The sequence below is a fragment of the Patiria miniata genome, unplaced genomic scaffold (assembly GCF_015706575.1).
Source record: "Patiria miniata isolate m_02_andy unplaced genomic scaffold, ASM1570657v1 HiC_scaffold_9, whole genome shotgun sequence".
Taxonomy (NCBI): Eukaryota; Metazoa; Echinodermata; class Asteroidea; order Valvatida; family Asterinidae; genus Patiria; species Patiria miniata.
In genome coordinates this window covers 727529-745993 of record NW_024037076.1, presented here as the reverse complement: position 1 = coordinate 745993, position 18465 = coordinate 727529, and the positions used below count along the sequence as shown (strand labels likewise).

At 43.5% G+C, this 18465-nt stretch overlaps 1 protein-coding gene across 1 annotated transcript; it reads left to right on the top strand.

Moving 5' to 3' along the window:
- The first annotated feature begins 23 nt into the window (after positions 1–23).
- LOC119720166 (surfeit locus protein 1-like) lies at positions 24–8843 on the top strand. Its single transcript, XM_038189730.1, has 8 exons — positions 24–194; positions 1622–1908; positions 3354–3539; positions 4694–4766; positions 4968–5015; positions 5141–5255; positions 6116–6197; positions 7833–8843. The coding sequence occupies exons 1-8, from the start codon at positions 111–113 to the stop codon at positions 7915–7917; spliced, it is 960 nt and encodes a 319-aa protein (XP_038045658.1). The 5' UTR covers positions 24–110; the 3' UTR covers positions 7918–8843.
- The last annotated feature ends 9622 nt before the right edge of the window (positions 8844–18465 follow it).

Below are 18465 nucleotides of genomic sequence, written 5' to 3'. Positions count from 1 at the left end.
TCTGACAATAGAGGGCGCCATCAGTTTGCGTAATGGTGTCTGTGCGAGAAGCACTGCGCAAAGCTGAGCTTAAGCTTTTCTTCAATCTTTGGCAGATTTAGCCTTTGAAAATGACTCTTCAGAGGTTTTCAAAGTCAGTGTTACGTTTGTCATGTCTGTATACGAGAGCTGAACTTGTGCCACATGTGCCAAAGGTTTGTTACATCTTATGTTAGGCCTGGCTGAGTTGAATTTCGGATCGTAGCACTAGGTGACTAGCAGACGACGAAAACCAAACGCAGTGTACGGCAGTCAATCGCCTGGTTCCCTGACCTAGTAAATTGTATTCAACTTCAGCCTCTTTGGCTGTCGGAACTCGGGTAGACTAGACTATCAACCGAATAGTTCTCGGACTTTATTTTCCTTTTGTTTTATTTTTAAACTAAAAATCTTCCAATGCCACTGATTTATAATAAACAAAATTTGAATCTACATACATTAAATTGGAGCTAGCCTAGCCCTAGCGTGCCATGGGCATGATGGGTGGCAATTGACCTAGTAATTAGTATTACCGTTTGCGAGTTGGCCACACTCCTTAGACAACCCAATGGAGTTTCAAAGTTTTGTTTGTCTCAGATTTTGCGCATTCCACGTCCTTTCGTATATCATGTAGGCCTAATTGGACAATATTTCTCAAGCTAAATTGATGCGATTCTACCGCAATCCGCAATTCAATGTTGATAGCATGCTGAGTGCTCAAGTTAAACTAAAACTAAAAGAAAACCAAAGTTACCCTAGGCCGGTCCGCGCCCCTACGCGCAGCGCTGATTCGATCCCAAAACCAAAGGCTAGGTACTATAAATACCTAGTAGTCGAATGTTTAACTAATTGAGCTACTGTAGTTGGACGAGCAGGACAGTTAAAAATTGCTGTGACAATAGCAGTTGAAAATTGCGTTATTGGTGCAGTAAAAATAGCCACCAGGCCTACATGGGACCAATGTTTTTAGACCCAGCCTATTTTTCAATTGTTAACGTTGTGGAATCAAAACTGTAAAAGCAAACCTAGTAAGTTGTAATTACTCCAAAAACTTCCCAAATTACACTATCCAAGTTCCAGAAATTTTGTTCTATGGTTTTAAAGTTTGTGTAAGTTGGGGGGGGGGGGGGAGGAGGAGACAAGCCTCCTGTTTGTTAGCTGTTTCAAATCTTGAAGTAAACTTCCAAATTGGCAAGATTACCATATGCGAAGTTCACTAATTTTCCTCTGTATTGACTAACAAGCCCTCAGATAGCAATTTCATGTCATCAAAGTCAATTTGAGCAGCGAGAAAATACAAGCATTTTCTTAGAAAACACTTAGAATTTATCAGTTCAATCTCATAGGGTTTGTACACAGGGTGTTGAGTGAACTTCGTATATGGAAATCTTTCCAAAAAATTTTCATTTGCCACCGGTGCCCCCCCCCCTTTTGGAATTGGTGTACTCCTCAGGACTCTACTATTACTATGGGAAAGAGACCTACATGCGTTAAGTTTTAACATTAATCAACTACGAAAACAAATGATATACCCAAATGTAGTCATAATGTAAAGTGTGAATGAACAGCTTTATCCCTTACGCTAACAAAACATTTATTTCAGGAAAACTTGTCAAGGCTTCTTAGCCTCAGCAGAAGACGCCACACAGTTCGACACCTCTCGTCAACCAGGCTGAACCAATCTCAGGCTAGCTCCAAGGGAACACATGAGGGTGCTGCATCCTCCGACAACGCACCGCCCTCAGCCGTCGGTCACCTCCTCTTGATTATTCCCGCTGCAGCGTTCTTTTTGGGAACGTGGCAGGTCAAACGACGGAAGTGGAAGCTGGGGTTAATACGAGACTTGGAGGCACGCACCACGGCTGCGCCGGTACCACTCAATTCTCTGGAGTGAGTCCTACATGTATATGAGACGAAAAAGTAGTTTTACCCTGCAAAGTCATGAGACGCATTTTGGACCATGGATTGTGGCACTGGGTGTAGGTCAACTTGGTCCCAGACCAAATCAGTCCCAGTCATTTTTGGCCCAAGTCAAACCAGTCCCAGGTCATATGCCAGTCCCAGGTCATCCTAGTCCCAGGTCAACCCAGTCTCCGGTCATCCGAGTCCCAGGTAATCCCAGTCTCAGGTCAACCCAGTCCCAGGTTATCCCAGTCCCAGGTCAACCCAGTTCCAGGTTATCCCAGTTCCAGGTCATTCCAGTCCCAGGTCAGCCCAGTCCCAGGTCAGCCTAGTCCTAGGTCATCCCAGTCCCAGGTCATCCCAGTCCCAGGTCAACCCAGTCCCAGGTCATCCTAGTCCTAGGTCATCCCAGTCCCAGGTCATGCCAGTCCCTGGTCAACCCAGTCCTAGGTCATCCGAATCCCAGGTCATGCCAGTCACAGGTCAACCCATTCCCAGGTCATGCCAGTCCCAGGTCATGCCAGTCCCAGGTCATGCCAGTCCCAGGTCAACCTAGTCCCAGGTTATCCCAGTCCCAGGTCAACCCAGTTCCAGGTTATCCCAGTCCCAGGTCATTCCAGTCCCAGGTCAACCCAGTTCCAGGTTATCTCAGTCCCAGGTCATGCCAGTCCCTGGTCAACCCAGTCCTAGGTCATCCCAGTCCCAGGTCATGCCAGTCACAGGTCAACCCATTCCCAGGTCATCCCAGTCTCAGGTCATCCCAGTCCCAGGTCAACCCAGTTCCAGGTCATCCCAGTCCCAGGTCATGCCAGTCCCAGGTCATCCTAGTCCCAGGTCAACCCAGTCTCAGGTCATCCCAGTCTCAGGTCATCCCAGTCCCAGGTCAGCCCAGTGGCAGTCCCAGGTCAACCCAGTCCCAGGTCAACCCAGTCCCAGGCCATCCCAGTCTTAGGTCAGATAAATGTAAGGTCTCTTGTATTGTCTCCCTTAATGTGGCGTGACCCCTTTCATGACGCAACTGGATTTTTCGCCACTGACCTGGGACCGAGTTGACTCGACCCGAGTTGGTTTGGGACCGAGTTGACTCGAAATCGTGGCATTGGTAGCTTAATAAATGTAGTTCAAAATAATTGCACAAAATAATGTGGTGTCCTGTGCACTTGAACATGTGATTGGTTTGTGTCTGGCTTATTTTTATGTCGACTTGGGTGTCACTTCTGCACAATTTCAGTCAAACACATGACTACACATCTCAAATTGAACAGTAATTTAGAAGGATAAAGTTGTTTAGTAGACTGGTACCCGATCCTAGGGCAAACATCAGCCTGATTAGCATGAGTGTGTTTTAGTTTTGCCTCTAGCTGTAAATTCATACTTTTTGTAAAACTGTAGTTATGAAGTCTTTCAAAGTTTTGATACTCCTCAAATTCCAGGAAATCTGATCTGGAGGCTCTGGAGTACCGACGTGTGACAATCCGTGGAGAGTTCGATCACTCCAAAGAGGTTCTCATCTTACCCCGTACCCTGAACAAACCTCAGGCAGGGGATGCTGGGAGTTTGATATCCAGAGGGGAATCAGGTGCGCACGTGGTAACTCCATTCTATTGCCCAGATTTAGGGTGAGTGTCATCAGTTATTCACATCATTTTATTCATCACTTCTTAAGCATTGTTGTGATTAGAAGTAGTAGCCCAATCAAAATATTAACCCTTACTCTCTGAGGGTAGTTTACTGCATGTCAGTTGGTTATGCCAATGCCCTCCAGCTGCAGTTTATTGGCAGATAGTTTGTCTTAACAGTGAAGGCTCCAATTGGCAGGAGTTGGAGGCCCTGGAGGGTGCCTGATACTGACCAGCTGGGGGCACTCACTTTGTTATCAGAGGACTCTCATTGTTCTCTGTGGCATGTATTGGAGTGCCTGTCCAGTTACCCTTGAAATGACATGGCAGATATTGGAGGGCCGTGCAAAAAACATATGCCATTTTCTTAAGGCACATAATGGCATGCGTTGGAGGGTCCAGTTGGGTAAGGGTTAATATATTCTGTAAAACTTTATGAATCAACTCTGTACTTTTTCGTTCAGGCCTAGCACAAAAATTACATATTTTGTCTACCAGCCTATTTGAACAAAAATGAAGGAGGACTTAGGAGGTGGGCGCTTTCTTAAATTTTTCTTTTCTTTTCCCAAGATGGCAGATTTCCCAAGATGCTAGATGTATTCTTCAATTTTTTCTCGACAATTTGCTTGGGACAAAATTGTCTCCAAAGAAGCCGTAACCCTTTCTACACAGCTACAATTTGTTGGAAACAAATAAACAGACAATATATTGACAATATATCGACGTGTCTGTGCAACAAGGTCGTATCTTTTAAAATGGTGTGTGACGTCATGTACGTGAAACTCAAGATTTCAATGTCAAAAAGTCGGATCTTGCTTATAATAACCCGGATGAACACACAAAGTCAATGGACATCGCGATACACGAGATATGACCTTGTTGTACGGCGCGTATTTGCGCGTGATACAAAGTTGATACAACTTTGTTGCAGAATCCAGTTTCGACCTCGTTGCACTGACACAACGATATGGACAAAATAGGAAGCGGGCTGGGATGAGAAACTGGTTTATATATTTGTTTACATGGCCTTACAGAAAAATGTACCAAAGTTTTCTTTGTGGTCATATCTGAAATTGAAGGTTTTGATTTGACCTTTAAATTTATTGGAATATTTTGTACATGTATACATGTGTATTTGTTTTGTTTTTATTCAGCGTGAGTATCCTTGTGAACAGAGGGTTTGTACCCAAGCGTTATTCCAACCCAGCTAGGAGGCAACAGGGCCAGGTAAGATGCTGGAAAAATGTTTTCTCTTGATTATGATGCATCATTAATGCAATTCATGTCCAAGCAGAGGTTGAAAATTAAGTCCACATAGAGAAAAACATACAAAATGCAACACTCTGTTTTTTTTATGTAGGAAAAATTAAGCTTCTGTGTGCAGAAATGACATTTGTTTGCTACCCTATTTTGCGTTTCTTTTGACAGGTTTCTGGGGAAATTCAGCTGGTAGGACTTGTGCGAAAAACTGAAAAGGTAAAAAATTTAAATGCTGATTAGTCTTTTCCCAAGTAAGTGAAACACGAATTGAAAATTTAAGCTGGAATACTATAATTTTGATGCTGAAGTTGTAAAAATAGAACGTTCCTTTTTTTTTACAGCGAGCAGCTTTTGTCCCCAAGAATGACATAGATAGAGGGCGCTGGTATTACCTTGACCTTGAAGAAATGTCAAAGGTCACAGGAGCCGAACCTGTTATGATTGATGCTGATAGTTGTAAGTTACTCAAATCTTTACATTTATATTGAACAGTTGTATTATCCATGAATTTTTGAAGTATTTGGAAAATTTGTAAAATGGTGTACATATTTTGGTTTGTTTTCCTATCAATTGATTTGTAAGAAATCAAACGATGACTGTGAATTTAAAGTGGTTTTGGATCTGTCATTTAGATTTAATATTTACATGAACTGTATTTACAATAATTGAATTTTAAAAACTTGAAATTTTGTGAAAATTTGTGGTCTAAAACTCTTTTTTAACATGGAGGAAAAGGAAAATGATACGAAGGCCTAGCATTGTGGTCGTTGTTTGATAGGTTGTTCAATGACTAACATTGAGCGACACTCTATCGCGTCTTTGGTAACCTGTTATTGTATTACAAGAACATGGCAGCCAAAGTAACCAATCAACAGCCTGGTCCACATTTTCTGATCGAAATGACGTCACAATTTCTTAAGTCGACTCCAATTGGCTGGCATGTCGGGTCGAATAAAAATTTGCATCGCTTAATTGCGGACGTTGGTTACGGAGAGGGCCCCGTTGGACAACGAGTGATACTCGGACTATATCTTCTGCTAATTTTTTAATTAATCGTCGCGTCAGTGCAACAAGGTCCTATCTCCTAAAATGGTATAAATGCAAAACGCGAGTTTCAGAATGTCAAAAGGTTGTATCTCACTTAGAATAACCCGGATGTACTCGCAAAGTCACTGGACATTGAGATACAACGTTGTTGCACAGAGCGTATTCGCCCGAGATACGACTTTGTTGCAGAATCAAGTTCATGAAGTTACGACCTTGTTGCACTGACCCGACGTAATTTTCCTGTGGATTTGTTGTTTGTATCATCCCAGCATGTGACATACCCGGAGGTCCTATTGGAGGTCAAACAAAGGTCACCCTACGAAATGAACACTTGCAATACATCATTACATGGTGAGTTTCAATACACTAAATTAGCACTGAAACCCAGGCTCGTAGTGCTAAGCCATTGTATGAATTGAGGACCTTTCTTTTTTGATCAGTTCACATTGGATGACATGTATAGCAACATGCAAATGTTTTGGTATTCGGAATCGATGACCTGATGACTGGAAATATCTGTTTGAAACCCACTCACAGCAAGCGAGGCCGAAAATATCAGGGTGTGCTGCCTGCAGATTTTGGCCTGAACCCGTCTAATGCCACGCCAGGGTCTGGTCCCAGTCAAAATAAACCCGGCGCAAACTGGTTAATCCTTTCAACAAAATACTGAGGACCACGTGCTAATTTGAAATTCCTGTATACAGAAGAAAGATGGGTCCGGCGCTTTACCCAGGGAAAATACAACCCTGGTCAGGACCAGGGGGGAGATGCTCTACCCGGGTAGAAAATCCTAAATCTAAGTGTGAACGGTACACTGTGCCTACCAGTGGTTAATTGACCCAGCTGCAATAAGTACATAGGTACAGAGCTCTACCCAGGGTAAAATCCAACCCTGGTCAGGACTAGGGTGGAGAGGCTCTACCTGGGTAGAAAGTCCCAAATCTACAGCCAACCCATGTACACACCTGTTTAGGTGTGAACGGTACACCTTGCCTACCAGTGTTAGATTTACCCGGTTCCTCTTACGTTGGACCTTGGTGATTTCAACACGGTTATGAGAGACCAAAGTGCCTTAATAAGGGAATAACAGTGTGAGGAGCCGGTCTTCACTGCGTGATAATGACTGGGTGTGGGGGTGACCGCTGTTAATGGACCGAGACGAAGTCGAGGTCCATTAACAGCAGTCACCCCCACACCCGGTCATTATCACGCAGTGAAGACCGGATCCTCACACTGTTATTCCCTTTAATAAATACCTTTATAACGAAATAAACAGTCAAAATGCTCCAATTTTGTGACTTTCTGTCGGCGATATTTCCAGACTTTTTTGTGTTCATGTTCATGGGCCATATTTTAGCTTAACAGCTATAACGACGTAAACTCAACAGAAACTGCTGCCGTAGCGAAACAAAATACGACAATGTTTTCATATCATTACCTGATGGAGGAAGCTGAAATCTTGTTTACACATTCCTTGTGTCCGTAATTACACAGATGCTTGGTTTAGGAAAGGTAAATATGTCGGTGGGTGAAGTGTTCAAAGAAAATAAATCGTAGATCTACGCTTTCGTCGTAAACATCCTCAGTATATACTGCACTGCTGTACGATGTCGTTTCAAAACTTCCTTACGCGCGCGCATGCACGCATCCCTAGTGTTGCGTACGCGCGCGTCAGTCTCACGCAATGGGGGTTGAGCGCATGTGCAGTGCTCTATTGTTACAAGCTACCGCAGGACTGTTACTATATTTTGACCAATCATTGGCTTGCATGGGGCTGAACGGGGCTTGATCAATGCTGGTTCAGGGGCCATTTATTCGCTTGATCTTTGAAGCCGGTCCATTATCACTGTTAATGCCCAACCATGTGATCGAGTCTAGACCAATCAGAAACCATCAACTCTCCCAGGTATTTATTAATGGGTTGTAAAAGGATTTGGAAGGTTAGATGTGATATTATCTGATCCGGAGTTGTCATGCATCTTGCAGGTACAGTCTGTCCTTTCTGACTGGCCTCATGTGGTACTTTGGAATCTTCAAGAAGAGAAGGATGCTTGGCAAACCTGCCCTGTAGTTCGGTAAAATTTATAAATCCACTGTAAACCTAGATTAATAATAATAATAATGATAATTTGGGAGGCTAATCATCCTTACTCACAGCTGGTATGCTGAATTGCGGTACAACGTGGTCGGGCCGCTGGCACGTAAAGGCGCCTATGGCTGCCGGCCACATCGACCCTTATATGACCATAAAGCACGGCCTGAGATCGAAAGTGTTTGATTTTTCCGGAGGGAGGAAAGCCAGAGGGCCCGGAGAAAAACCCTCGTGGCACAGGAGAGAACCAACGCACAATTTTACTGTGATCCGCGGCCAGGATTCGAACTGTGGTCACCTTGGTGAGAGGCGAGCGCTTTACGCACAAGCCTCCCATGCCACCCAGTACCTTTCGTACCTTCTCCAAGCTAACACTCTTTGCCCCGCCCTTCCCCATGTCAAGCCAGTGTTTTATGAGAAGCAGGCGTAAGGGGCGGGGCAAGGGTAACTGTTATGAAATGGGTGGGGTGGAGACAAAATAGGGGCGGAGCAGTGAATGGCACTTCATCTTCGGGGGGGGGGGGGTTCATGGGCAGGGTCGAGAATCATATTCAGCTACTGAATCAAAGTTTTGTGCATGACCAGAGTTTGAACGAAAAAATATATATAAACATGTAGTGAAACAGGCGAGAATGGTTGGGTGGACAGTTGAACGTGGCACTGCTACAACGGGTTATGTGTCCCCCCAAAAAATGACAGGCAATTTAAGAGAAATTTAACAAAAGGAGTCGGTAGTACTTAGTCTCAATGTACTTCTTTGTGGATTGGTGATTTCCGTAAACGGTCTTTAATGGATCATCTTTAAAATGTAAAAATGTCTTTAAGAAATTAATTTTTTTTATGTTTCTGTTCATCATGCTTCAAAATTAATACTTATAAATTGAGTGAATGTTTTGCAATTCTTTTATTTTCTTTTGGTGTCTTTAATTTGTGTAAATTTGACAAGTAGTTTCATATGTGATGTTTTCCTCGCTGTGTGGGGGTGGGGCACTGATGTGCAGCTGGCTCTACACGCACCTGGAAAATGATCCCCCTTGTATGGGGATTGGGTTGTGTTATTAATGCCCTGGGGGAGAAGACTATGAACGTGCCCCAGTGACATGAGATTCTCATGAAATCTTTTGCAAACTTGTTTTAGTGGGACTCGGCGAACTCGCGAACTCCTGCTGTTCGTCTATTGAGGAATTAGGATGTGAGTTTGAAAACTGTTGTTCATCTTTAAAGGGACATTTCATCCTGGAATGCGCCCAAATCGGCCCAATTGGGCTAAAAAATGCGTTTTAAACGAAATGATGTTTATTGGCAAGAACATTAAAAGTAGTGTATTAACGTCCAAATAACTGTCCCTTATAAACTGGGTGTTTTCGTGTTATTGTTGCGATGACGCGCGAGAACAAATTTCGGGGGTCAAAATGTTGACCCCGAAAAAAATAGAGCCGTTTGGGGCTAGTCGTGATTCCAGTCGCGGTCACGGTTCCGTTGAAAACATTTGGGTCAATAAAACCACCGCTACTATTTTAGATTAATCAAATTACCGCAGCGGCGCAGCTGTTTGCGGCACCCACTCTGATGATAACACCGTGCCGAGAGAGAGCCCATAATTCCCTGACATATTTTTTTCCGCTGAAAATACGTATACAGATGCCACAAACTGCCTTTTCCTATAAACGGCAAGACTATGATTAGATTAGTTAATTTTCAACCAGACCTTTGAAATAGGATCAGTAAACAATCCCAAACATAAAATCTTTGCCCGTTTCAGGCCGTATAATGCCCCTTTAATTTGTGGCTTGATTTCTTGGTGAAAGCGTCAGGGTTTTGTGCAGGAAGTAACAGTTGAAAGAGGAAACTTAATACGTAAATAGTATTCTTTTACAACATCTGTAACAATTTGATCGGACTCTAATACTCTCACAATGGTTCCCGTACTAAGTGAATAGTTGGATGAGAATATTGGTCCAGGATTTAGGCCGTACAAGTTATGTGTACAGCAGTTTGTTTTAAATTACATTCAATGTTTTTTTTTAATAACGCCAGTATTAAAACATCACTGGATAGACATCGGTAATTCCACCTTTCCGTATTGCATGTTATACCAAGTTGTGTAGGCATATAGTACCGTGTTGACTAGAGACTAGCATTGAAAAGATGTAGAGCGAAGAGTAACACTTGTAAACACTTGAAATTGCGTCTTGGATCAGGAAAGTCACCCACTGACTTGTCAACTTTGTAGATCTCTGCAGCACGGCAGACCAAAACACGTGTGGACTTCAGAACACTGGGAAAACCCAGGTGTGTCTATCTGTGTAGGCCTACTGCAGGGACAAATGCAGTTTTTATAGATATCGGTGCGCCATTTGCCAGGGTTAAAGAACCACACAGCTTTTCTTTTTGTTTTTTGGTGTGTATATTTTCTTTTATACTCACAGATTGATTAGGGCTCGTATAAAAAGTTGAAAATGCAATGCTTTGTGTCATTTTGTGCAGTTTGCTTGCATTTGACAGGATGTCGATGTTGCTTGTGAATTATTCATTCGTAGAGGTAGAGTCGACGTCATATAACCTAATAAGGAGACTGATTGAATGTTGCATCATGATGGAGAAAGAAGGAGGGCATGAACTATGTTGCAGTATGCAAGACAACATGGAGAAGCGAGTCCTAAGACCGCGAGGAACTGCCCCCAAACCGCCCATGAGATGGAGGAACAATTGACGGTGAAACTACCGGATGCTGAACCCGAAAGCCCCCCCCCCCCCTCTGAGCACTCCAGCTCACTCGGCTCACAGCGAAGTCATCGCAGTAGCCACTCTTAATTTAAGAGCAGGAGGAAGAAGAAATGGAACCGGCCAGAGCACGTCTGCCTGCTGAGCATGATGAGGAGCGACGAATCCCAAAGCAAAGGGAACAACATTCCCAGGCATATTGAACTTGAAAGACAGTTACAGAATGCTGAACTTAATTTCAGACAGGCCAGAATTTATTCTGAACTCATTCAGACTAGTACTAGTGAGAGACACCTTTGTATTTAAATGTTGTACCAGATCTTAACAGTGTTGCAACCCACTCTGTACATGTCCCCCCCCCCGGCCCGCCAGCGTTCCGAGCTATATGCCGGCAGCTAGAAACCCAGCGTTGCCGGCCATCAACTGCGAGCCAAGTACAGACAAACCAAACTACGTAACCCCACGCGAAGAACAACGCGCAATCAGACACTAGTCTCACGCAACCCGCCGTGATACTCGCGCAACCCGCAGCGAGCCTCTCGCAATCCAACGCCAGGAACCAGACGCTAGCTTCGCGCAACCCGCCGCAAGCTTGGGTTGACGCAACTTCCAAGCCGTGCCTTCTGCTCAAAACTAAATCATGCAAAACAGCTTGGCCCTTGAGCACGTTCAGCCTTAGTGCCTCCCAGCCAAGTCTGGCTCTTTTTCAAGATGGCACTCCAAAGCAATGCCATAATGCTTCCCCCCATTACTTCCAGGCAAAAACTCACTCCTACTCGGGTTTCTGCCTCACATTTCTCAAAACCTTCACCTTTCAGTCTGTCGGGTATTAAAACGGGTCCATTTCACGGATGCCTCCGACCTATCCTTCGCCGTGCAAACCTGCAGCATTGGGAGACCCTTCAGGTCAACCCATTGTATCTCTAGCGACCACGAACCAAATGATGCTGAGCCCGATGTTGGCTGCGTCTGCAGAAGGGATAAATATGGAGGTCCCCAACGTCGGAGAGGCGACGCATCAGAGTTTCGCTGCTACGAAGCAGTGGTCGATGGTTGCATCAAGCCCTTTAATCATCTGAGCGAGCTGCAGAAGCATTTCATTGCAGTCTGACCAGTCCAACCATGTCAGGCACACAAGCGCGCCAGGAGGGGCGTAGTACTAGTGAGACCGACAACCTGTCTGTTGGTGATGTAGCCCTGATGATGGACCCCCACAATTCAATGGAAACGGCATTAATTCATTGTAAGGTCACCGTCAAATATTTATTGATACCTTTATGCAGTAGGCGATACAGCTATGTTATTTTGTGCAGTACAGATGTTAAAATTATGTTCAGAACACCAAGTGCAATATAATGCTGAGGAAGATCCAAAAACAAGAAATATTGTCCTTTCATTTGTTTCTGACTGATGCAAGACTATTCTTGGCTTCCCGGATCGTTATTGATATCAACCAATGCTCAATAAGTACTCAAGTTTTTAAAAGAGGCGCCGGAATCCTCATCCTGATTGTTTGTCTCTTTTCTCCCCCAGTCATTTCCCCTTGAATATGGCTGAGAGAATAAGTAAAACACAATTCTAGATGCTACATTCTTTCAACTTCAAAACATGGAAACAATTTTGTATTATTACGGTCCTTATCTGCCATCTTAAAGGGTCTTGAAAAAAGACAAAAGTGTATAGGCCCCACCACCTTTCTTTACATGTTTGAGTTGACATGGTCAGTTTTATGGATGTCTGTGACATGTATAGATGTGCGAAGAAAGTATTTTATTTGTACCATTTATGCATCAAAAAAGTCAAATTGCGAAAATAAAAATGACATCGGGTTCAAGTCTATTGACAAGCTAAATTAATACTTTTATCACAGTTTGTTTTTGAAAACAAATTCAGAAAGAAATAAACTTTGAATTTTAAACGACTGTTTAGACATGTCTTTTAGACCAAACGTGAAAAAAGTGGATGCAAAAGGTGCATGTTTATACTCAATATGCACCCATTTTCAGTGTACATGTACATGTACTGCCGTCAGACTTTGCAATAAAACTAAATCAAAAATAAACCGAAGATTAATTGGAAGGAGAGAAGGTAATTAAGCAATCTAAAAATAAACCTTGACTGATAATCGGATTTAGAGGGATTACTATGAGGCTTAGCAAGTGTATAATCGCATCTTAGCGGGACTCCGTAATCTCCACACAAAAACAACCTTCTTATTTATTCAAAACATTAATTATCTGGGTATTGGTCGTCAATAATAAAGTCGAGGAGAAAGGAAGGAGTTGGCCTCGGCTGGAGTCAAGAATTCCTTCAAATCTGTCAGACAAACAAACAAACAAACAAACAAATATCTTGGTAACCACTGGTAATCAAGTCTGACACTGTGTATAAAAGTCATGTTCCGATGTGGTTTTGATGTTGTAGTTTATTAAATTGTAGCAGTTTTTGCAAACAAAAAAATTGCGTTCCGTATTCCTGCAGCAAAATTTCCGGAAAAGTTTTTTTCATTCCGTAAAATAAACGGACCCTTAACATGAGTTTGGACATGTGTACACGGTTGTGGGTGAAATAACAATATGTACTTAGATGTACTTTATTATGTGTAGGTGTTTGGGCAAATGTGGTTGATTGTAATCACGCTAATTAGCATAATTAATATTTGCATTTACGGAAAGTCCGTAAAATTACGACAAAAATACGGAATATTTCACTTTACGGAGTCGGTAAATTTACGGACATTTTTAACAGTGTAGCTTAGCAAAGTTATCTACACAGTAACTGCATTGAGCCCTGGTCTGTGGCTCTGCACTGATTCCTAACTGAGTCCCGATTTCTCACCTTGGCGTTTACCAGGCTCCGCCTCGTTAATTCTCTCTCGGGTTGTCTCCTTCGCCTGGTCATCTTGTTAGAAAAGAATAGGAAAAAAACAACAGATGTTGTAGCCATTCAAAAACCTTAACCTAAATTGGAACTAATGAAAATTCCGTTAATTGAGAAAATCACTCATTTGTAGGCAAAGCATACTTGTACAAGAATAGACAGTGCAGAGCGGTAAAGTCCCAGGCCTCTGTAGGGTGTGTGTTGTTTTGGACCCAACCCAGCTTTTAGGTGGTGATGTACGTATACGCAATGATAATATCAAAATTGATGTTTGTATTTCTCAGCTTTTTTTGGTTGTTGCTGTTTCGGCAACTTGCCGGAACATCCTTTGTTTTCGTTCAGATTTATTTATATTTGTTTTAGCTGTTCCCAGTTTGTAATGCATAGGTGTGTCCTATCAGTCTATAAACTGACATAACCATGCAATAGCCAAATGCCGAAACAGCCATATGCTTGGCCACAAACTTGAACCAATTGTGTTGTTTGAGGGGTTACAGCTACTAATTGAGCAAAGTCATCTGCATAAATTGACTCGACAAAGTTGGGTCCTGATTCTGATGATTAACTGGAATCTCTGTTATGATAAATTCTGTCTAAAATTCCTGCCTCGACAGGACTATCTCGGTTCCCCACCTGTATCGGAGCGAAATGGTAGATAGATGAGGACGGCAACCGTTGCCATGGAAACGAGAAGTATGACTCGGAGGTTGTTCATCGTGACTGTGTGTCGAGACAATCTTTCTTCCTGGTCAGTGAAAAGTGTAAATTACAAGAATGTATTCCACTTTTCCTTCTTTCTTGAAAAAAAAGGCGGTTGTAATCGTTGAAAAAGAGAGCTTTTACACTGTAATGAATTCAGCCATTCCCGTAGGCTTGAATATTATCGTCCTTTGCTCATTCAAAACCCAGCAGCAAACCTAAACTCCTCTTGGGACCGACACCCCCCCCCCCCCCATATCTCTAAGAACTCATTTGTGGTGTTTAACGGAAACAAATGTGCGAAGGGGGAAGGGACAATGTCTTCTATACATGTAGCAACAAATGGCGTTTGAATTGCACGTGTTTTTAGTTTATTTATTTATTTATTAGATTTCTGTACCCAGGGTATGCCCAAACAGTTCAAAACCGGTTTCCATTGGGGCCCTGCATACAATAGAAAATGACTACAAACATGTATACAATACAATACAAACAAACAATACAATGCAATACAATGCAATACAATGGGATAAAGGCATTATTGCGTTAGCTCAGAGCACCATTTTCTTATGCCCAGCAAAAACAAGAAAGCAATTGTAACTCACCAGTTTTCCTCGCATGCCTTAATGCAGACCTTTAACAGTACGTACAGCTGTATATCCACCAACCATTACTGCGTTAGCTCAGAGCAACATTTTATTATGCCCTGCAAAAACAAGAAAGCCATAATAAAAACATGTATTTTTAGATGATAAGCATATGTTACATAAACTACAAGGACACGGAGGCTCTGTTTCTATTTTGAGTAGTCATAATGTGCACCCCCCAAAAGAGATCACGTCTCGCATGTTCGGCAACAAACGCCAATAGTAGTGAACAGCGATAAAACCTTTTTTTCTGCTTTTCAAACATTGACTGAATGGCTGGCTGTTGAAACAAAACAATTAGTGTCAATAAAAATTGCATGCCTCAAAATTGCACACCTGAAAAATTCACGATTACAAGCCAACGAAAAAAGGCTTAACTCATAAAAAGTCGTAATGCGGCAAAGCCCTACATTTTGTTCATTGAACAGACATAGACCTCTTTTTTTGTCTTCGTCTTGTCTGCACTATATCTTTAACACCGGGTTTTTTGTTCCACTAGTCGCCGCTTGATGGCGCTATACCACATATACATTACAAATTATTGTGGCGGTGTGCTTTACCAGTGTGCACAACAACTGTGTTGATGTGAATATTTTTGTGCTCGTTGCAAAAAATTGCAGTAAATAATGTGACAATAGAGGGCGCTATCAGTTTGCGGTGAAGTGCACACCTTTGTATTTTGCAGATTTTATCCTTGAAAATAATGTCTGTTAAGATGGTGTCAGAGTTAGCGTCCTCTTTGCCATGCCATTACACGAACGCTGAACTTATACCACATGACTTTTTCGAAAAAAATTCGCTCCGGTCTGAGCAAGGTTAAACTCATCGAGGAATTAGCACGGTAATTACCAGAAATTAGCTGTAAAAGCTAGCAAAAGTCGTGGTCATTCCGTTCGTGTATCCGAATTTACTCAAAACTCACGGTGGAACGCACACACAAGCAGTACATGAGGGCCGGGTGTCCGGATCGTAAGTGCGATACCAAATTGTCCACAGCGTTCAAGTTACATGCGCGGTCACGCGACTACTTTTTCGCGATCGGTTTTCTCTTTTCGAGCTTGGTGCCGTTGCATGTGGGGTATTTAAAAAAAAAAATAAGTTTTGCACCCATGGACAGCTCAATGTCTCATTTATCAGTTTTTAAACTCTGTATCCAAAATTGTGTTATTTTCCCTGAAAAAAAAGGACATATTTTCTTCAGAACAGCTCTGACCCCTCGATCATGCCTTTTACGTTACGGATTTTCAGTCTGGATCACTTGAGGCCCCCCTCCCCCCCCCCGAGCCATTGCGCAATCACGATTTCAAGCAAAATGGCGGTATCCGTGAAACAGGCTATTCTCTGTAAATGTTTAACCCCCCGCCAGCGGTCCAAGCTATTCGCCGGCAGCTGGAAATAAACTGCGAGCCAAGTACAGTCAAACCAAAACTACGTAACCGCGCAGTCAGACTCGATACTCGTGCAACCCGCAGCGAGCCACTCGCAATCCAACGCTTGTCACGCGCTACCCGCCGCGAGTCCCACGCTTCCAATCGCGAACCATGCCAAATCTGTTGCGTGGTCTGCTCAAAGCCATATCATGCACAACAGCTCGGCCCTTGAGCACAGTCTTAGAGACTCCCAGCCAAGTCTGGCGCTTTCTCTCGACGGCACTCCAAAGCAATGCAATTATACGCTTCCCCCATTTACTTCCAGGCAAAACCTCACTCCTACTCAGGTTTCTGCCTCACATTTCTCTGAACCTTCACCTTTCAGTCTGTCAGGTAACAGGTCAATTTCACGGATGCCTCCGACCTATCCTTCGCCGTGCAAACCTGCAGCATTGGGAGACCCTTCAGGTCAACCCATTGTATCTCCAGCGACCTAAAACCAAATGATGCTGAGCTTGATGTTGGCTGCGTCTGCAGAAGGGATAAATATGGAGGTCCCCAACGTCGTTGAGGCGACGCATCAGAGTTTCGCTGCTACGAAGCAGTGGTCGATGGTTGCATCAAGCCCTTTAACCATCTGAGCGAGCTGCTGAAGCATTATATTGTCAGATCAAATCTAAGTGGTCAACCTCTGAAAGACATCATAGAGACTACCGAGAGCCGTTGTTCTGCTCCACCGTTTCTCTTTGGACCTGAAGCGTATTGGCCCAGGTTGCCATCGCACATGCAGCAGGATGATATGAAGTTGAGCTGGAAGGCAGTCATTTCACTGCCTTTATCGACAGCAATCCAGGAAAGGTTCCAGAGATTGATCCGACTCAGCATGCTTCCTGGGATGATCTGGTTGTGGCCTACGGACGCATTCTGTGTGAATCTTAAGATGTAACCAAACGAGATTTCCTCAGCACTGACCAACGAATATGAGGCCGAATATGCCTTCTGCAGAGAGGTACAAGCTGAAAGCTTTCCAGATGACCTCTATACTTACCTGGTTGGGGCGGAAGCCCTACTGAATTCTAAACCATTGACTTATGGGTCATCAGACATCGCTGATCCCGATCCCGATGTGCTAGTCGCTAGCGCCAGTACGTTGTTGGTGATGTAGCCCTGATGGTGGACCCCCTGCGACGGCGTACCTGCTGGCTTTCGGCTAAGGGCACTGATGTGCTATCTTGGGCAGATAATCCGGTTCGCACTCTGAGGGTGCAGGTTGGAGATTGTATGTACACCTGGCCGGTGGCACGTCTAATTCGGCTGCCTTCTGAAATCCTGAAGTTGCCACCCTGCCTGGGCCTGATGGAACTCGGGCATCGGACCCTTGTTACCGCCAACTACCCCTGTATGTTACCATTCATGGGGCGGCCATTTTGTTAAGGCCAAAAAAAAAAGTCTCCGGTTTCTGGTATGCGCGCGCGTCGCCGTAGCCATGCGCGTCGGCAAAATGAAAAAAAAAAATTTTCAATGAAAGATGATGTCTCAAAACCGCAAAACTCAATGGTTTGACTGGAATCCTGCTGCTGCACAATTTTAACGTGTTTTTAGATGGGGTTATGATCGAGAATAAGCTTTATGTGGCCTCTCTGGACTCCCATATATTTGCACTAAGTCTAGTCGGGGACCATTTGCAGTCATCAGCCTACATTTTGAGGCAAAAAAATCAGGTAAAAAAAAAAAGAAGCCGCGTCGCCGCACCACTTTTTGGGCAAGCTCCATACCAGAAACCGGAGACTTATTTTTTTTGGCCTAAACCTGTTTGTTTCCTGTTTAACTTTACCCGTTAGCTTCTCTCATTTATACCCCTTACTCAAGCAGGCGTTATTAAATACTTGCGCACAGTCTAGGGGCGGCTATATGCTGCGACATTATTATTTTTATTATAAAGAGCGCCCTAAGCGATCTGATGCAGCAGGCATGGGGTCGTTACGGATGAACGATCTTGGACCCACAAGCAATGAACCAATGTTGCAACTTGCATGGTTGACTCAGACTCGAAATCTCTTGCCATTGATCCAAGCAGTATAATATTGTGTCACACCAGTGAACTGAATATTATTATGTGACCCCATTTACCCACTTTGGGTCGGACCCGTATCTCCACCAGCCCATTTTTTTTGTCATGATTGTGCCTTGTCAAAAGGACAGAATAA